This window comes from Cydia splendana, chromosome 24 (assembly GCF_910591565.1).
Source record: "Cydia splendana chromosome 24, ilCydSple1.2, whole genome shotgun sequence".
NCBI classification, from domain to species: Eukaryota; Metazoa; Arthropoda; class Insecta; order Lepidoptera; family Tortricidae; genus Cydia; species Cydia splendana.
In genome coordinates this window covers 4,604,273-4,625,248 of record NC_085983.1, presented here as the reverse complement: position 1 = coordinate 4,625,248, position 20,976 = coordinate 4,604,273, and the positions used below count along the sequence as shown (strand labels likewise).

Sequence of the window (20,976 nt, the reverse complement as noted above, 5' to 3'; positions counted from 1 at the left end):
CGCATCAGCTCGTACGGCACTCTTCATTTTTCAAAAACGAATGAGAAAGTTGCATTTTAGTCACAAGTGTGCCAAAGTACCTAATTTAATGCTAATGTTAGTTTTGGCTATTAAGCACGAAAGCTTAAACAATAACTTTGCCTCCTTGTAACTAACTATATTCCATTTTTTAGACTCAAAGTAGTGGCTTTCTCTTCCGAAATGATAGTGATATCTAATATCACGATACAATACTATGTAAACGACATTATAATTCAATGCATAGCTACTAAGACTTAATTTTGGAGGAAAAAAAGTTACCACCACTTTTGAGATTATAATATTAAGATTAGAATAATGTAAAAAAATGGGTATATTAAAATGTCAAGAAATATAAAAAAAATCCCACTCACCTGTCCCTTATAAAACTTGGACTCCGTAACATGATGTATCGTTACTTCGTTATTCAGCTTGGACCCGACCCTCAGCCTCTGGAAGTACGGCAGCGGGTCCCCGTTCACCATTTGATTCGTCACATCGTCGTAACTGCCGTAACTCGGCACGTTATTATCATTGAATAACGCGTTTCTGAACACGTTACGGTCTTCTTGACCGAACGGGGTATACAGTCCTGAATAGTCGTTCTCTTGCTTTAGAGGGGTGCCTATAGGCTCTGGTCGCACAGTATTTGTGAATAATGATGAATCGTTCGAGTCGAATGATCGGGCAGAGTCGTTGTTCGGTCTAGTTCCTATAGGATTTGGTGATACGACCGGCTTAGGGCTTGGATTTTCAAGATAATACTCCGGTGCTAGGAAGTTCTTCTGCTGGTTGTCTTCGTTAGTTTTGAATAGCGAATAACCTTCATCGTTCTTCTGCGTGAACGACGCTAAGTTCATAATTCTGTTCTGGAATTCATCTGGCTTCGGTGAATTTCTAGATGGATCTAGAACGTACGCTTGTGGATTGGGTACTGTTTGCACCGGTGTATAAGTGTTAGGATTTACATAGTTATACTGTTGTCCGTACATCGGCATGGCTTGTTGGCCCATGAGGCTCTGCTGGTGCATCATGGACATTAATGGGTTTCTGATGGTGTACATCCCGTTGGATGTAGGGGTGATGGTTGCCTGGCAAGCGTTGGGCGGCATCGGGATGGGGTCGGGGATCCTAATCTCTGGTTTCTTCACGGGGTTGGCGGCGGTCGGCATGTTGGGGTGGAACATGGGGTTGCGGAGGGTGACCATCTTGGTGCCGTCGACCTTGGGCTCGGCCTCGGCGGCGGCTGCGGCGGCCTTCTTGGCCTTCTTCTTCGCCTTTTTGGAGCGCCCCGGTTGTGGTGCCGGCTCTGGTATTATTATTGTTTTTGGTTGTTCTGGATATTAAAGAAATATATTATTACATGTGGTCGTAATCTCTATTTTAACCCCCTTATTCATAAACGTTTACTAAAGTTAACAAGCCGATAATAATCGTTTGTCCCTTTCCATCATACCAATACGTCGGAAAGGGACAAACGATTATTATCGGCTTGTTAACTTTAGTAAACGTTTATGAATAAGGGGGTAAGACACAATAATGAAGAAGAAAACACAATAATGTAAATATGAGTTTATTTAATTAGTTAGCCAGTTAATAATTAATACTTGGGACTATAATGCAGTGGCGGTACCTCCATAAAAGCCCAAAAGCCGGGCTTGCCTTAGTTGCCTTACCGAAATTACGTAGTGATAAGATCAATACAATAACCAATATAGATAATTTTTAAACCGCGCGCCAAATGAACCCGTATTATTAAATTCAAGCCACAGCGCGCGGACCGCGGCGCCAGCGTGTTGCAAATTTTTGCCGTGGTGGCGCCTCGTCCGGGCGAAAGAAATCAGGCGTAGGATGTTCGAGCTATCCTGCTCGCACTCGTAGGCTTGCAACCGGGCTTGCTTTTTCGGCCCACTCTAGCCTACAAACCGCCATAGAACGATGTAACTATTGGTTGGTATGTATAGCAATTTTATAAGGCGATTTAAGCCTGGCTTTTGGCGTGAAGTTAGCTGCATAAGTTCGCACGGGCACGCGTTTACTTCAAGTGTATTATTATTTAGTCGAGTCGAAACACAAAACAAAGAGCGCGGCGTGCTCATTCTTTCTTCCGTGAGTCGAAAGTAACGAAAGCTCAATTTATTTAAGTGAATTTGAATTAAGTAGTGAATGTGGATTTGTTCGTTTGTTGTGACGTTTATAAGTGTTAACAATTGATAAAGTTGTTCCTTGTGACGGTATGAGATGCGTCCATGTATTACTCATCGAAGGCAAGGTAAAATCGTTAAACTTTGTAGAAAAACGGGATATCATGTCCGCGCCATAACCAACACCCGACTTGTGTTCTCAGATAAGTCAGTCGCATTAAGAGAAAATTTTGTACGGCCGTTTACAAAACACAAGGATTGTTGCTTTACTCCAATTAAGACGTAATTAGAGTGACAGAGAAAGAAGCAATTTTTAAACTTCAGTGTTCGCGGTAGGCCTTCTGATATGTTTGTAAAATTCTATCTAGTAGTTATAGTAGTACCTATGTAGTAGTGCGCTATGATATCTCGCCGCAAATTCATATGAGTCCAAAGAGTGAGATTGGACATTTAATAATTATTACGAAAACATATCTTTCGGCTTGCCTTACTCCGAAACCGTAGGCACGCCACTGCTATAATGGTCTTGTACTGGGTGTGTATTTGGTCCTACAATTATCCAGAGAAACGGTTTGCTAGTTAGTGAATATAATTTGTTGATTTTTAAAAAGGTCACGTGCGGGAGATGAGGCTTGCAGTGGAATGCGTACAGTCATAGAATAAATAATAGTACTAGGTAGAGAAGACTCACTCTCTAACAAAACGCGTCTGTTACGATCAGCACAGATATGGCCGCTAGGTGGCGACAGCGCCACGCGCGGCTCATGGCAAACCCCAAAATTGGTGTGGAACGGATCTACTTTTAGCTACCTGTAGCAAAGCGACGAAATCGCGGAGTGAGCCTGGTACAGTGTAGATATGTTTGTCTGGGGTTAGTCATACCTGGGTGCTGGGTGGAGAACATCATGGCGGCGGGGTCGGCGCTGATGACGGGCGCCGGCCGCGCCACCGGCGTCGGCGCCGCGCCCAGCGCGTGCGCCTTCCACAGCGGCTGCACAATACAACCATCAATCATATATCTATTTTAGGAACATCTTGATACGGATTGTTCTAGTCTAGTTTGCTATCTTGTGATCGAAAACTAAACTTGACGTTAACACTTTGATACCTATTATTAGTGTACACTTCCTATAGGATCTAGAAAATGTGTAATAAGAGTGACGTAGTCGGCGATCGGTACTAGTCATTATATAATAATTTTTTCACCCCAGCAGCTCGAACAAGGGTACTTTGCTTCTTAAAAACAGTGAACAAAATGCGATTTTCCTCACTAAGTCACTTTGTCATTTTGCTCACTGAGTCAGACAAAATGAGTGAGCAAAATCGCATTTTGCTCACTGAGTGAGACAAAATGTCATTCAAGTGACCTTTATAGTCAAATGTCATTTCAACATGCGGGGTCTAATACAAGTTCGATATACTTGGGTTCTATTATCTCTGTCCCTCTAGGTATGTTCTCACTGCTTAGGGTGAAAAATTTTGTGTACTACACGAGATCAAAGTTATTTACATCTCGTGCGCTTTTGAATCCCTTACTACGCTCAAGATTCTAAATTAGATTCTATAGGATCTATTATAGAATCTTTCGCTTGCACGGGACTCAAAATAAGCACTCGAAGAAATATCAAAATTTGATCACTTGTTGTACAAATAACTAATTTCTACTCACCACAGACTTGATGGGAGCTGGTTCCTTCTTCTCATTAGGTTGTACCCTCGTTAACGTAATACCGGGTGGTAGCCGTAAATCAGATACCTGGAAAAATAAGTCATATAAGAACGGGTCTCTATTGTTTCCCAAATAGTTTTAAGTCATAATGTTTGCCCGCATTTTCGTTATAGTGTAAATAACATTATTTGCGGTATTTGACGTCTGTCACTCACAACAGCAATACTACGTAAAATGTTTTGCACATCGAAATCACAAAGGAAAACAACTGCACTGCGCACGTTTACGTTCTACGTCTTTTTTTTTTAATTTTAGGGTTGGCCGGACACCACCGTTATGAATCGGTAGTCGTCTAAATAAATCGATATGAATTTTTCATTTTTCTTTTAATAAAAATAAGGAAAAGGTGGATAATTAACTGTAAATATGGATATATTTATCGTCACTTAACAGACAACAAATTTGACACAGAAATAACATAAATAAACTTTAAAATAGATCCCCAGTTAGTTTCAATTTTGACAATGGGTGCGACCTACTCGGTCGGTGTATTAAATACACCGACCGACCGGTAGCTTGCGGGAAAACCACATAATTCTAGCTTTATTTAAATCTCAAATAAAAATTCATTATACGTCACAATTCGATACCTCAGTCTACGTGCCATCCAATCGTAATCGCTTGCTGTGACAATCGATTTGCATTAGTTACATCTCTATATACGTCAGTCATAATGTGTCAAATACCGCAAATAATGTTATTTACACTATAGTCATAATTTATTTGGTTCAGAAACGCGTCACTTTTCATGATTACCATAAAACAAACCTAACCTAACCTATCTATAGGATAACCTTACGAAAATTCTGAAAAGTTAACAGTTTCAGTTTTATGACTAATGATAATATGACAAACAACACATTATGACTTAAAACTTTATGGGAACCAAAGGGACCCCACACACAAGAACACATTCAAGCGGCCACGTACCGCACAATAAAATAAAATGTATAGTCATCAATAGTCATCATTTAAATCAAATTTACAACCGGAACACTTTACACTACTGTATTTTGTCACTAAAATACAAGATGTAACAAAAATAGTGGGGATCCGTTTTTTGGGGAAGAAATTTTTTTTGACGCGAAAAAAAAATTTTAACACTAAAAAATTTAAGTATAGAGATCAGGTAGCCCACCTGCACGCCGCAGCTGAGCTGTTCCATGATGCTGCACGCCGCCGGCGCCTCCGACTCCACGCCGCACGAGCCCTACACCCACACACACACATTAATATCTCCACATCTACACCGTCCGAAAGATGTGAGGCAAAACATGTTGAGTTTTGATCAAATACGACAAAAATAGTTCCCCTTATTCATTAGTACATTACGATACAAGTGCGGAAAAGAGGAAATTCGAAACGAGTGGCGATAAATTAAAACACGACCGAAGGGAGTGTTTTAAATCGACACGAGTTGCGAATTACCTATTCGCACGTGTATCGTACAACGTTTTACGGTACATATGGCCCTTTAAAGTTTTGATATTCGCACGAAAAGTGCTATTAAGCACTAGTGCGCGAAAATAGGACCATATGTACTGTAATAAATATTTTTGGTATTTTTGGCACACGACACGTTATTTCTTTTTACATCTTGGAAAAACGGTTTACATTTACATGACAACTTATAAGCTAAGTTTTTTTATTTACAGATAAATTGCGAGTTTCCTTTAAAAATTGTAAGACAGATTTCAGAAAACTTTGTAAACATTCCACCTGTCCAATTTCTTTGTCCAATGTGTCTTGCGTCTCACATTTTGCTTCGTGAGAGAGTGAGACGCACAGACATTGGACAGATGGAATCCCACCCTTAGGTAGAGTGAACGCACCTTTTTGCTGACCACTTCGATGGTGGTGTCGGCCGTGATGTTGATGACCTGCGCTCTCTGTTCCTTCTTCTCTTTCTTGCTCTGTTTCGTCTGTTTTGCGGTAGGTGCCGGTTGTGGTGCTGGAAATAGGCAAATATACATTAACGTTAACATAAGTAGGGGTGGGTTATAAGTAAGGCCTAGTTTCTCCTCTGGGTTGGAAGATCAGATGGCAGTCGCTTTCGTAAAAACTAGTGCCTACGTCAAATCATGGGATTAGTTGTCAAGCGGACCCCAGGCTCCCATGAGCCGTGGCAAAATGCCGGGATAACGCGAGGAAGAAGAGGATGAGTAAGGGTTCTTGTTAGGGTGGTATTCCACCACGCAATACACATTGGAGAAATAAATTGGATAGGTGGAATACCACCCTAACAAGAAAAAGGTTTACGTAAGTTGAAACGCTGCAGCGTTATCAGAATTAAGTTTTGCGCCTTCGTCCTCAAAACATAAAGAGTTGAAGGGTTAAGCTTAGGTTACTACCACGCCAAAACGCGTCTTAAACTGGAAAGCGTTAACCTTTTCGACGCCGTGTCAAACACGAAAGCTGTCATTCGGACGTCACGTCACCGAAGTGTCAAAACTGAAATTGAACTTTATGTATATGCACGTAGGTCTATGTTGCTCTGTGGTCTGTGACCGATTAATCGGTCTTTGGCGTTGAACCTGAGGTGCGGATATATCGGTCATTGGCGTCCAAAAGGTTAACCATGACAAATGACAACAAGTTGCAGGGACCAGAGTAAAATAGTGTTTTAAGTAGGAAATCATATAAAACGTGATCATATGAGGGGCGTTTTACAATCTTCTCATCTTCCTCGCGTTGTCCCGGCATTTTGCCACGGCTCATGGGAGCCTGGGGTCCGCTTGGCAACTAATCGCGAGAATTGGCGTAGGCACTAGTTCTTACGAAAGCGACTGCCATCTGACCTTCCATCCCAGAGGGTAAACTAGGCCATATTGGGATTAGTCCGGTTTCCTCGTGATGTTTTCCTTCACCGAAAAGCGACTGGTAAATATCAAATGATATTTCCTATATGTATAAGTTCCGAAAAACTCATTGGTACGAGCCGGGGTTGAACCCGCGACCTGCGATTGAAAGTCGCACGCTCTACTAAATGATCTCGTTTTACTATATGAGGAAATAAACGTAAACCCACCAGCCTTCTCCTGTTTATTCTCCTTCCCTTTCTCCTTCTTCTTATCTTTTTTATCCTCTTTCTTGACTGGCTCCTGTTTCTTGGTGTCCTTCTTGTCTGCCTTCTTGGGTTCAGCTTTGGCCGGCTCAGGTTTCTTATCTTTGTCCTTTTTACTCTTCGCTTCTTGCTTCTGGAGCTGCTGCTGTCTCTTTCGCTCCTCTTCTTCAGCCTAGAAATGAAAAAAATGCGAATTAATTTTATTGACATATTACTCAATCTTACCCGCCTTACAGTTTTTGTAATGAAGAGTCCGAAGGTTATGATTATAAACTGAAATACATGATTTATACTTAACAAAAAGTGACCAAGCCCTCCAGTGGCGGAGGCCGGATTCGAACCGGTCTCTCCAGCTTACGCCCTGGACTCCTAGCCTCTAGGCTACCCGGTCAAGGTGGTACCCGTCACAATTTCTCGAGTATATGCAATTTTTGAAATACTAGTCGTATTTGACCAACTCTAAGGGCGAGCAATACGTGCTTGCACCTCCTATATAAATTCTTATGGGATTACGTGACGTGGTATTCCACCTATCCAATTTCTTTGTCCAATGTGTATTGCGTCTCACATTTTGCTTAATGAGAGGTGAGATGCAATGACATTAGACAAAGAAATTGGACAAGTGGAATACCACCCTTAGAGACATGCTGCCATCAATACAACTTTGGAGAGAAAGTTTTTAGGTTGTAATTAATTTCAGAATTTTGAAACTATCTTATTTAAGACACCAAGATGACGACCGATCTGGCCTAGTGGGTCCGGTAAGGGCATTTATTTGTGTGATGAACACAAGTATTTGTTCCTGAGTCATGGGTGTTTTCCATGTAAGTATGTATTTATCTATATAAGTATGTATATCGTCGCCTAGCAAGCCATAGTACAAGCTTTGCTTAGTTTGGGGCTAGGTTGATCTGTGTAAGATGTCCCCTGATATTTATTTATTATTAAAGATCGTTAGTGACCTGTTGCTTGGAGAGCAGTTTCCTGTTTCTTGGAGAGCGGCTGGCTGTCCGGGAGCGAGTGAGACCGCTGCTGCTCCTTCTGTTTCACCTCCACTGGTTTCATATTACAGACCTGTTGCTTGGCGAGCAGTTTCCTCTGTTTCTTGGAGAGCGGCTGGCTGTCCGGGAGCGAGTGAGACCGCTGCTGCTCCTTCTGTTTCACCTCCACTGGTTTCATATTACAGACCTGTTGCTTGGCGAGCAGTTTCCTCTGTTTCTTGGAGAGCGGCTGGCTGTCCGGGAGCGAGTGAGACCGCTGCTGCTCCTTCTGTTTCACCTCCACTGGTTTCATATTACAGACCTGTTGCTTGGCGAGCAGTTTCCTCTGTTTCTTGGAGAGCGGCTGGCTGTCGGGAGCGACTGCGACCGCTGCTGCTCCTTCTGTTTCACCTCCACTGGTTTCATATTACAGACCTGTTGCTTGGCGAGCAGTTTCCTCTGTTTCTTGGAGAGCGGCTGGCTGTCCGGGAGCGAGTGAGACCGCTGCTGCTCCTTCTGTTTCACCTCCACTGGTTTCATATTACAGACCTGTTGCTTGGCGAGCAGTTTCCTCTGTTTCTTGGAGAGCGGCTGGCTGTCCGGGAGCGAGTGAGACCGCTGCTGCTCCTTCTGTTTCACCTCCACTGGTTTCGGCTTTTCAACTTCTTTTGGTTTCTTCTGAAAGAGAGAAAGAACACAGTATTAGAGACTATGCAATTGAGAAAAATTAAGTAAATTAAACAGTGTAAGAGACCCATTACAAGTTTAACCCTTAAGGGTCACTTGCACCATTCCACTAACCAGGGGTTAACCGGTTAAACCTGGAGTTACCATGGTTACCAGTACAATTTGACACTGGGTTAACATTTTAACCGCTTAACCCTGGGTTAATGGAATGGTGCAAGTCGGCCTAAGAAGGCTCCAGTTACTCAGTTATGCTACATGAAAGTTAAATACACTCTTATGATTTTAATGCACTGGGAATATATAAAAATAAGTCTTATTTTCAATAATCACAACTGATTTTCAAGCTTATTATAAAGAAAGTAAGACTCCGTTTTTAAAATAAAAATAAAATAAATAAATAAAGTTTTATTTTCAGGCATCACGTACAGTAAATAGTACACCCATATCAAACTAAATATAAAAACTTAAAACTAAAATAAACTAAAAGCAAAGTAAAACAAGTTAAATAGTTAATTGTTACTATTTTTTGTTTCCGTTTCGACGTACTGAAAGCCAGTGCCTAAACATGTTACAAGTAATGTTGCGGCACACCGACATGATGATGGTGTTATGCGAGCGGCGCATCCCCTCCCAGAAGGAAGCAATGCGTTTAAGTCTGCCTTTATAAGGGTTAAATAATTCAAATAAAAATAGAAACGCAACTGAACCACTATTTTGTGACGGAATTTCCTCAGGAAATTGGTTACAAAAGCAGCCAGTTACACGGGTTATAAAGATATAGTTGGTCAAGCAAATCTTGTCAGTAGAAAAAGGCGCTAAATTAAAATTTTCTATGAGACTATATCCCTTCGCGCCTACATTTTTCAAATTTGCCGCCTTTTTCTACTGACAAAATCTGCTTGACCAACTTTAAATCAATAGACACCATAACATAGACTAGGTAGTTTTTCAACACAAATATACAACACACACACTGCCTAATTCACAACCCATCCTTATAGGGACTGTGCGCGTTGGAGAGTCTGCCATCTTATGGCTTGAATCGGAATCACATGTACATTGCCAAATCAAGTGCTACCATCTACCGTTCTCGTAGGTACGTTTCCTTGTGCATAGTAAGTTCTGCCATCTTGTGGGCTACATAGGAAGCATAAACGTCACAATTACGCCTCGCGCCAAGAATCTGACGGCTCCTATGCTGCCCCCTATAGTCTATGCACGTCCCCTATATCGTTATTAAGTTCCGGTTTCAGGGGAAAAATCACTATGCCATCATCATTCTTGGCGCTGTATGCTCGATAGCACGTTTTTATTGTAGGCAGTTCGTCAATGTTACATATATGTATGCGAGTACTAAGTACCTTCTCTTTGTTGGAGCCCTTGGCGAGCTGGTTGATGTGCGCGAGCGCCTGCTCCCAGGTCTGCTTGCGCGGCGGCGAGGCCGGCGGCGGCGGCGGCGGCGGCTGCGAGTGCATCACTGGAAATATAACGATCCATTTTCAAGCATGCGCAGAGAAATTGTCAGGGTCTCTATTGTTTCCCATCCATTCCATGAAAAACCTCATACTAGTCCCTCCAAAAAACCTCGGTAAACGTCTAAATGACATATGGACATTTTCACTTAACTGTGCACCTTTAACGGCCGGTTAGCAATCGTTACAAAACTGACGGTCAATGTCAAATCCCATACATTTTGTCAGGAATGTAACGGTTAGACGTTACTGAAACACGACTTAAGTCGCGCTTTAAAGTGCAAGTTAGAATGAAAATGCCCATAAACAATACACTGACGGATACAGAAAAGATCATGTGACCGAGTACAGTGAACGATTGCATCAAGAGAACGGAAGTGTATGATAGGCGGCAGAGAGGTATAGTAAAAAAACAACGGGTTGCATTCCGGGAGTGCCGGCAGAAGTGAAAACTCAATGACATTGTAACAGTTTTTCGATCAGGTCACTTGTCCGTCTTACGAAGCGTCTTACGTCTTACGCTGTCGCGAGTTTAACATTTTTTCCCCATCACAAGAAGTGCACAGCGTCGCTAAAGAAGTTTTCACTTCAAAAATGCTGCGCCGACCTGTTGTAGAAACATAACGAAACGCGACGTAAAAGGGATACGACTAAATGAAACTAAGGGTGGAGCTGCTATTATCGGGGATTTAAGTAAGTAAATCATTTATTCTGCCAGTGCGGTGCATACTATAAGACTGCTTATTTGACTTTTACTAACAGTAAACACAGACTACTAGATTTCTACGATTACCGGTGATTTGACATCTATCCTCCTGAGACCCAGAAATTGTTTTTGGATTTGGAATTCTGCGCAACTCATTAAAATCCAGTAAATATTTTGCAATATTTAAACATTACGCGGGGTCTCAGGAGTTTACTAATGGTAAAAATAAATACAAGCTAAATTATTATTATTTTTTCACAAAACAAAAACGTCTGCAAGCGATATGACAAATGTTTAAAGGAATTATTAAAAACAAAGTGTTGAGGGATCTACAATGTACTAATGGCACAAACTACTAGGGTTCTACGATTACGGGTTATTTAACGTCTACCCTCCCGAGACCCAAAAGGGAATTTGTTTTTAACCCTCTAGTTAACATTGAACTCTATTGACATCTGTTTAAGTTCAAAAACTAGAGGGTTAAATTTGGAATCCTAATTCTAAAAGCGTCCATCAGATTAAGGGGCTACCCGAGGTTTTCATCGATTTTTGACAAGTTTTGAATCGTATCTCCTTTTTTTTTTGCACTACGGATAGAATTATAAGATTTATAAGACAAACGGTTATCGGTTCTTCAATCTTTTATGTCCGGTTTTGTCTACCGGATTTTGAAAGAAATGAATCCTTATTTTTTTATGAATTTTTCAAACATTGTCTAAAAAACACTTTTTTCGTATGTACTTTGCTGTGAAGGATCTTACATGTACGAAATCTACATATTTGAGTTCGTCTTTGACGTCTCGAAAAACGTGTCTAGGGTTTTAATTTTAAAATAATTAACACAAAAGTTAGTGGGGTAGCCGTTAAGACATCTGTACGCGGGATCTCAGGGGTTAACTATTTATGTGATAGCCAGCTAAAGACCGGACGAGCCGCCTGTTGGGAAGCGGTCACCGTCGCTCATGGACATAAGCTACATCAAAAAGGTAACGGTAAACACAAACTACTAGGGTTGTTCGGTTACCGGTGATGTGCCGGACGGCGTTATGTAGCTGCAGACCGGCGTCCGGCATCGGACGACGCACGCCGGCCGCGTCTGTGCAATCCAAACGCTATTTTTTCTAATAGACTTACGAAATTATACCTAAAGGCTCAGTGATTAAATAATTTCCGCTAGGGACGCCGAAAACCGTTAATTTCGTGCGATAAATACATACGCAATTAAGTCGTTGACTCCTAAAAATTAATAGCATGAACCTAAATAGAGTTAGACCAAGAAAAGTCTGCAGAGATTTTGACAGCACACGCAGTGCAAGTGTTATTTTAAACGTCAAACTTCATGAAATTATGACGTATAAATAACTTGCATTGCGTGTGCTGACAAAATCTCTGCAGATTTTTCTTGGTCTGACTATAAATCCTAATTTGTAATGGGGTTGGCCGGTCAAAGTATTTAGCAGATGGCGCCAGCATAGCTTGCCCTGTCAATCCCTACAATTGTCAAATTTTTGTTTTTTTTTATGGAATTTTATGCTCTGGATGCCAGCCCTTTAAGCCAAATCTCATAGCTATGATGGCGCCATCTATGCTAACCTTTGACAGTTGCCAACCCCATTTAAAGACATCCAGCAGATTGAAGAGAGACAACTATACATGCCCTTACAAGACTAGATGTTTCATCGTTACCCAGCTAGCTGATAATTCTAAACTGTATTGTTCATACCGAAATCTATGACTGAGAACTAGGGTCATCCCACACTAGTGTCAAAGAGAATTCAGACTAGAGGAATATTGTCAAAGTGAATTATGTAGCCAGTACATTTAAAGTATCTTTGGCAGCATCTTTCGACACAAACGATTAACACTTTTAGAACGCCATTTGACTTTGATCCTTATTTTTTCACTGATATGTGTTAAATTTGTTAAATGTCAAAAGATAGCGATACTTTTTGACATTTTACAAATTTAACACATATCAGTGAAAAAATAAGGATTACATTCAAATGGCGTTCTAAAAGTGTTAATTATTTATGTTGAAAGATGGCAGTAAATGTACTGACTACATAACCACCACCAGGACCAGGGATAGCACAAACAGCATTCTAAGGATCACGTTTGTGGTCCCATAATGATAAGTTTAATTAAATTAATTAAGTCTAATATAACTTTTAATTATTAATATATTTTTAAGCCTTATAATATGTAATACTAAAACAATGGGATCACTGTTATCTTGAATTAAATAAATAATTGAATTGATAATTGTGTCACTTAACTTCAAACTCGGGTAAATCCATTCGACCCTCTCAGCAAATATCTACCCTATTACCTTTTCTTAATACCAAAATCGTATAATCTGACAGATGGATTTACCCGAGTTTGAAGTTAAGCGACTCAATTCACTTCGACAATATTTCTCTAGTTCAAATTCTCTTTGCTAGTGTCATTTGAGCGTTGGCGTCTAGTCAGCGCTATGGGAAATAGCGTCGTTGCGTAGTCGCGCCAACGTTGCGTCGAGCGGCAGCCATAGAGTTGAGTAAATGCCGACGCTCGGGAGACGCTAGTGTGCGGGGTGTCCCTCACATCCCTTGGACGCGCTGTTCGTCGCTCGCTGATCGACACTTACTGATAAACGCCTTCTGTTTCTGTCGGTCCATCTTGTCGCTGACCAGCATGTGCGCGGCGGCGAATTGTTGCTGCAGCTGCTGCTGGTGCTGCTGCTGGAGCTGCTGGTGTTGCTGCTGCAGTTGCTGCTTGTGCAGCATCGCCGCTTCCAACTGCAACGGTATTCAGATATACATGAGAATTTCGATGCACGAGTTAGACACGCACGAAAGTGTTTGTTAACCTTTTGAACGCCAAACGTTGCATCCATTTGCCGTGCCACTGACGCCACGGGGGTAAAATTTAGTTTTGTGAATAGATAATGCCAACCTAAAAGTGGGGTGTTTTTCAGTAGATTTTCGTCAAAAAACGATCGACGTCAAATGCCGTCTTTGTCACGATTTTGCGTTGACGTCATTTGCCGTCTGTGGCGTTCAAAATGTTAAAAAGGAAAACCTTTATTTTGTACAGTCGCTATCAGATATATCGGACCGGCCAAGGTATTTACAATATCTGAACACGCACTCTAACGCCTTGACAATAGAGGCGTGTTCAGATATTTGTGAGCACCTTGGCCGCTCTGGTATATTTGATGGCGACTGTACCTATACAGTGTATAGGTTTTACATTTCTTAAAGTTTAGTTGATGGACTCATGGATCTTGGTAAGACTACGTGGATATGTCCCCGGTACGTATTTCAGTACATTTTGAATGTTGAAGACAACATATTATGGCGCAAGGAGCTCAGCAAACGCCTAAGGGAGGCCACAGGTAACCCTCGCGCAGGCAGCTTTCTCTCGCAAAGATTGGCCATAGCAATCCAGTGCGGGAACGCTGCCTGCGGGATGGGCACCCTTACCAAGGGCGCAAAATTTTGATAGGTATTTTAAATTTTTTAGCTTTAGTTATTTTAATAGTAGTTAATTTTAGTTTTATATTCATTTTATAACGCTTATTATATAATAAATGAGTTTTTGTATACATAACTGGTGGTGTAGCATGAGTTGCGTTCTCGCGCGCGACTCCATACATCTAGCGCGACTTCAAGTATGGACTCGCGCGCGAGAACGCAACTTACGCTAGACCGCCTGGTGTTAGTATCGAGCTCGCTCCAGCTCGGCCTTGCAAGTGTACTCACGTGTCGGTGCACCTGCTGGGTGGTGACGGCGGCGGGGGTGGCGGGGGTGGCGGCGGGCGGGCGGTCGCCCTGCAGCGCGCGCGCTAGTGCTAGTTGTCGCTCGCACTCCTCGAAGCGCGCCGCGAACTGCGACACCTGGCGTTCCGCCTCCGCCACCTCCTGTTACATAATAATGGATTATGAGATGACACCAAAACAATAATTAGACATAATTTATAAAAAAAAAAATGAATTTTGATCTGATGTCAGTGAAACTTTTTGAATTGTATTGTCAAAAGCTCGGATTAAAAAGGTTACCCATTTTTTTGCCGATATCAATTGTTTTTACGTACATATATGTATACACCGTGTTTTTTTTGATTTCCGTTAATTTCAAGGGTGCATACCTGAGTTAGTTTTCTTAAACGTACTTAACCATACCCCGAAGTTAACGGAATTCAATAAAAACACGGTGTATAGACAATTTCAAAATGGTACCCGCGTGCTGAGAGGTTCGCAAGCAGGCACTTAGGAAATGCTCTAATTTTTCAATACATCTAAGTACACCGATTTTTAACTTGACCTTGAGATTAAAAAAAAAACCAGCCAAGTGCGAGTCGGACTCGTGTCCCAAGGGTTCCGTACATTACTCAATTTTTAACAATGCATTTTTTAGTGTTCCGTACAAAACTTTGTTCACGGAACACTTATTTTTATGTGGAACATGTCTTTGATGATGATCCGTTTTTTCCTTTTGAGGTAAGGAACCCTAAAAATATGCCAAAGACATCCATAGAGTACATATAGTATTTTTTCTAAATGGGACAATAAATTCTGAACTAGACCGTCCCACTTAAAAAACGTTTATAGATAGTTATTCCGTACCTTAGCGGTCGCATTCAGTAGAGTATTGAGCTCCCCTAGTTGTTCAGCTATCAACTGCGTTTTGGCTTGCTGCGCCGGATTCATTTTCTGTTTCTTCCCTGTAAACAAATACAATATTTATAGTTCGTTTTTTTAGGGTTCCGTACCCAAAGTGTAAAACGGGACCCTATTACTAAGACTCCGCTGTCCGTCCGTCCGTCCGTCCGTCCGTCCGTCTGTCACCAGACTGTATCTCACGAACCGTGATAGCTAGACAGTTGAAATTTTCACAGATGATGTATTTCTGTTGCCGCTATAACAACAAATACTAAAAACAGAATAAAATAAAGATTTAAGTGGGTGGGAGCCCCGTACAACAAACGTGATTTTTGACCGAAGTTAAGCAACGTCGGGCGGGGTCAGTACTTGGATGGGTGACCGTTTTTTTTTTGCTGTTTTTTGCATTATGGTACGGAACCCTTCGTGCGCGAGTCTGACTCGCACTTGCCCGGTTTTTTAGCATTAGAAATAAGGTAAACAATCTTGACGTGTCTTTTAATTGAAAAACACATTTTAAAAATAAGTCACGGCAAATATGTAACAATTATGAATCTAATACGATCATTTATATTCTTCTGCTTTCATAAGTAACAGTTACTGATTTTTAAAAAGCGTTTTTCAATTAAAAGACATGTCAAGATCGCTTACCTTCTTTCAAGTTCTTTCTAATGCTAAAAAACTAACTATAGATTTTAATAAACTACTATAATACGTAAGTATTGTTTATAAATATAACAATTGTTCTCACTTATTATATAAAACGCGTTTTGAAATCAGTCGCACTGCGTATGTTCTATCCCTCACGGGTCTAGCAAATCTAGTAATTCCCATTTTGAGAAAACTAGTGATAAGACTTTAGTCAATATTTAACTTGTGACAAAATTGTGACAAATGTTTCTTTAACAGACTTCAAAGTTTCGATGGAATTTTATAATGGTCAGGATCATTGTTTCATTTACGCGAAATCCTGGAAAAATCGAGGGAACTCTTCAAACATTATAGTCACATCTGTAAATCGTTTAGTTGTTTTCAGAATGTATAGTTTGGTAAAGTGGAACTGCTGATAAAGTATATAAAATGATGACTTTTGAACAGATTTTTTAAAGTGTTTTTTATTATTAAAAGTAATTATTAAGTTTGAGTTATTATTAGCCTACCTTTCTTCTTGGCCTGCGTCTGCTTGAGCTGGGCCTTGGCCTCCTCGGCCTGCCGCGCGGTCACCATGTGTCGCGCCTGCATCGCTCGTAACTCTAGCCGCATGCGGTTCAGCTGCGTAGCCAGCTGCGTATGTTCTTCCACCAGCCGGACCTCCATCTGAGGATGTGTAACATATAGTTAGTATACAAAAAGCCTGGAGATTTTAGCATTATTCGGAATTAAAGCATGTATTTTTATAATATAGGTGGCAAACGAGCAGACGAATCGCCTGATGGTAAGCGATACAGTCGCCTATGGATACCCGCAAGACCGAAGGGGTTGTACGTCCATTTCTATAGGTTTGAAGGTCGTATCGGTTCAGAAATACCGCAGGCGACAGTTCATTCTACAGTTTAGCTGTGCAATTCAGGAAGTTTCTGGAAAAACGCACAGTTGAGGACTGTCAACCATCTAAGTCAGGGGTCTCCAAACCCCGGCCCGCGACGCGATCCAATCCGGCCCGCCGACACCCAAAGCGAGTGCCCACTGTCCGGCCCGCGGGAGCCAGGCTCCAGGGGTTCAGCATTAATTGAGAGTGGAACTGTTCCTAACAGCAGCAACCAGACACCCTCCCCCGGCGCAAAAACCGACGGTGACCCGCGCGAAAGTTTCTGAGTGACAATATGGCCCTCAGGTAAAAAAGTTTGGAGACCCCTGATCTAAGTGGTAAAGATGGTAATGTTGTCGCGTAGAGCGATGGCGGAAAGAAGCGGTAGGGATTAGTCGGAACAATTTCTCGGAGCACTCCCCGTGATACATGCGATAGAAAATGCAAAGCGAGACTACATCTCTACGCAGCGCCAATGAGTCAAGCAGATCTAAAATACGCTAGCAGGCGACAATTCGAGTCGCTCTTCGTTGGATATGGTCCAGAAGCGGTATCATGGTCGCATTTTTATCACCTGCCATGCCATGCGTCACTTTTGCACGTTCATATTTGTTAGAACGTGACAGGCATAGTGACAAATGATAAAGAGCCGACCATCTTAGCCCTACAGAGGGAGAAGCTGGTACTGGGGTGTTGTTTTTGTAAGTAGACAATATAAGACCATACCCGCTTGCCCTTCTGCCGCTGTTTCTTGGCGCGCTTCTTCCCGCGGTCCACGTGCCGCGCCGGCCCCTCTATATACTGCAGAAGTGCGTCTAAATCGCGAGGATCTTGCTGCGCGCCGCGCCAGCACCCGCCGCCGCTGTGCGACGTCATCCTAAAACAATGTTTCATTCAAATATTACACTGTTGTATGCAGAAATTTGCTATAGATGAAACAGTCACTTTGAAGTTTGAGGATTGACCCATCAAGGTGAGTTGTTTGACTGTTGGTTCAGTCAATTGTTCTCGAGGTTATCCTGGGCCGGATCCGGCCCGCGATAACAACTGATTTCCATACAAGTGTAAAAACCCCAAATTTAGATCATCTATTGCCATTATCTGAGCAGTGGCGTAAAAATAAACTACCTGTGGTTTGATTGAAATCTTTACACTAATAATCTTTCGATCGTCGACTCCGGTGTCGTTTTACTATTATTTTTAAAAGATGCAACTATATCAGCCTATCTGTTAACATGATTGAAATATTTATATTAACTCACCCAGAGCACCCGCTAGACGTGGAAAACACGCTGGTATCCCTGCTAGAGAGAGACACCTGTTGTGCCGCCGGCCTGCTCTGACGCTGCTGTTGTAACTAAAAAGAGAGAGAAGCAATTCTTTATGACTTATGATGCTTAGCAACACAAATAAAAATTATATGGATCGAATCGTGTCGTAGCGGGACATACAATTTACAACACGGTTAGCCATAAGATGCAAAAAGATGGCGGTCGACTTTTAAAAATATTCATGTGTTTTACGATTTTGACATCACAGATCTAGACTGTCAGAAGCGTCATTCTACACCTGTGGACCACACTCATATGTCGGAATATCAAAAAAATCCAACACGTTCGCACATTATATGCATAAATTCATAATAGCGGCCATTTTGATTATACAATTATATTTTATTTACTGTTGTGTCGTTGTTTTTATTTATTGTTATTTGTTGTTGTTTTATTTGTTGTTTGTTGTTGTTTGTTTTAGTGACATTTTGTATCATAGAAAGATAAATTATGGATAACGCCCACTTGGCACGTTACAGTACCTGTTGCTGCAACTGTTGCTGCCGCTGTATCTGCTGTTGCTGCTGCGGTGTGAGCGTGGGCTTGTTGTGTATGGGCAGGTCGTAGATGGGCTCCGGCTTCTACTGTGCCGGCGCGGGTTGAGGGACCGGTCGCTGCTGGCACGTTACAGTACCTGTTGCTGCCGCTGTATCTGCTGTTGCTGCTGCGGTGTGAGCGTGGGCTTGTTGTGTATGGGCAGGTCGTAGATGGGCTCCGGCTTCTGCTGTGCCGGCGCGGGTTGAGGGACCGGTCGCTGCTGGCACGTTACAGTACCTGTTGCTGCCGCTGTATCTGCTGTTGCTGCTGCGGTGTGAGCGTGGGCTTGTTGTGTATGGGCAATTGGGCAGGTCGTAGATGGGCTCCGGCTTCTGCTGTGCCGGCGCGGGTTGAGGGACCGGTCGCTGCTGGCACGTTACAGTACCTGTTGCTGCCGCTGTATCTGCTGTTGCTGCTGCGGTGTGAGCGTGGGCTTCTTGTGTATGGGCAGGTCGTAGATGGGCTCCGGCTTCTGTTGGGCGGGCGCGGGTTGAGGGACCGGTCGCTGCTGGCACGTTACAGTACCTGTTGCTGCAACTGTTGCTGCCTCTGTATCTGCTGTTGCTGCTGCGGTGTGAGGGTGGGCTTGTTGTGTATGGGCAGGTCGTAGATGGGCTCCGGCTTCTGCTGTGCCGGCGCGGGTTGAGGGACCGGTCGCTGCTGGCACGTTACAGTACCTGTTGCTGCCGCTGTATCTGCTGTTGCTGCTGCGGTGTGAGGGTGGGCTTGTTGTGTATGGGCAGGTCGTAGATGGGCTCCGGCTTCTGCTGTGCCGGCGCGGGTTGAGGGACCGGTCGCTGCTGGCACGTTACAGTACCTGTTGCTGCCGCTGTATCTGCTGTTGCTGCTGCGGTGTGAGCGTGGGCTTGTTGTGTATGGGCAGGTCGTAGATGGGCTCCGGCTTCTGTTGGGCGGGCGCGGGTTGAGGGACCGGTCGCTGCTGGCACGTTACAGTACCTGTTGCTGCAACTGTTGCTGCCTCTGTATCTGCTGTTGCTGCTGCGGTGTGAGGGTGGGCTTGTTGTGTATGGGCAGGTCGTAGATGGGCTCCGGCTTCTGTTGGGCGGGCGCGGGTTGAGGGACCGGTCGCGGCTGGCACGTTACAGTACCTGTTGCTGCAACTGTTGCTGCCTCTGTATCTGCTGTTGCTGCTGCGGTGTGAGGGTGGGCTTGTTGTGTATGGGCAGGTCGTAGATGGGCTCCGGTTTCTGTTGGGCGGGCGCGGGTTGAGGGACCGGTCGCTGCTGGAACGCGGCCTGTTGTTGTTGTTTTAGTTGCTGAAATAATTAAAATGATGTGAAAACGTTCTAGAGTACGTCTAAGCTAACTATGCAGCGACATCGTGGATAAAATAACAAGTCACGCCCTAAAAAGCATGAAAGTGCAAAGTGACTCATGACTTAGGGTGCAGAACGTTCTCGAGAACGGCAAACTCTAAAGACTCAAACTGTCTACAAAATAAGAACTTATTCAAATACTAAATACTCCCGTCTTTTTACTCTTGGTTGTATTAATTTACAAACTCGACAATCTTCTAGCGTTATTATTTTTACTCAATTTTGGACTTTTAGGGCTTTTTTATATAATACCTGTAATCGAATCTGTTCCATGGCGTTGGGATTGACTTTTCCCTCGGCCTTCAAGGCGGGCGGCACGTTCACCTGAACCGGCACCGTGCGTTGTAATGCCTGAAACAATAGTTGCTTTAAAAAAATGGTAAATTTAATTATCCAGTTGTTTAATGTCAAATCGGTACAGATGAAGGGCATAATTCTTTGCCATCGTATTTTCACGGAAACGTACGAACGTTTCCTATTTCAGTCAGTCAGAATCGGTACAAAAAGTACTAAAGTTGCCTGAAGTAGCATGACAAATACGAACGTTTCCGTGAAAATACGATGGTAAATGATTATGCAGTACATCTGTGTTAACCTCACAATTTCCATAGGTTTCAATTTGTCAGCCATAAACGACCACGACATAATATGTTTTAGAATTTAAGTTTGATTCTCGTCAGGGTTACGAAACTGATCCTTTCGGGCATTCTTGGCTCCGTTTGGCTCTGCATTGCTCCGAGCAATTATTAGGGTTGGCACAACTTGACGTCCCTTTGCGTGTACGACCACAGTAAGATAAT

General features: G+C 42.7%; 1 protein-coding gene across 1 annotated transcript in view; it reads right to left on the bottom strand.

Annotated features, from left to right (window-relative positions):
- The window catches only part of LOC134802161 (uncharacterized), a gene marked incomplete at its 3' end in the record, with an annotated part of 69,718 nt that overhangs the window by 471 nt on the left and 48,271 nt on the right, over nucleotides 1–20,976 (bottom strand). The window contains exons 34-53 of the mRNA XM_063774755.1: nucleotides 20,429–20,527; nucleotides 19,944–20,116; nucleotides 19,365–19,779; nucleotides 18,937–19,056; nucleotides 18,785–18,883; nucleotides 18,234–18,328; nucleotides 17,698–17,848; nucleotides 16,604–16,760; nucleotides 15,408–15,505; nucleotides 14,544–14,702; nucleotides 13,427–13,577; nucleotides 11,805–11,896; nucleotides 9,984–10,085; nucleotides 8,485–8,613; nucleotides 6,920–7,127; nucleotides 5,724–5,842; nucleotides 5,030–5,101; nucleotides 3,832–3,918; nucleotides 3,045–3,153; nucleotides 393–1,354 (exon numbers count right to left, since the gene is read on the bottom strand). Coding sequence (XP_063630825.1) covers nucleotides 393–1,354; nucleotides 3,045–3,153; nucleotides 3,832–3,918; nucleotides 5,030–5,101; nucleotides 5,724–5,842; nucleotides 6,920–7,127; nucleotides 8,485–8,613; nucleotides 9,984–10,085; nucleotides 11,805–11,896; nucleotides 13,427–13,577; nucleotides 14,544–14,702; nucleotides 15,408–15,505; nucleotides 16,604–16,760; nucleotides 17,698–17,848; nucleotides 18,234–18,328; nucleotides 18,785–18,883; nucleotides 18,937–19,056; nucleotides 19,365–19,779; nucleotides 19,944–20,116; nucleotides 20,429–20,527 — 3,597 coding nt within the window. The remainder of the gene's footprint in view (nucleotides 1–392; nucleotides 1,355–3,044; nucleotides 3,154–3,831; nucleotides 3,919–5,029; nucleotides 5,102–5,723; nucleotides 5,843–6,919; nucleotides 7,128–8,484; nucleotides 8,614–9,983; nucleotides 10,086–11,804; nucleotides 11,897–13,426; nucleotides 13,578–14,543; nucleotides 14,703–15,407; nucleotides 15,506–16,603; nucleotides 16,761–17,697; nucleotides 17,849–18,233; nucleotides 18,329–18,784; nucleotides 18,884–18,936; nucleotides 19,057–19,364; nucleotides 19,780–19,943; nucleotides 20,117–20,428; nucleotides 20,528–20,976) is intronic.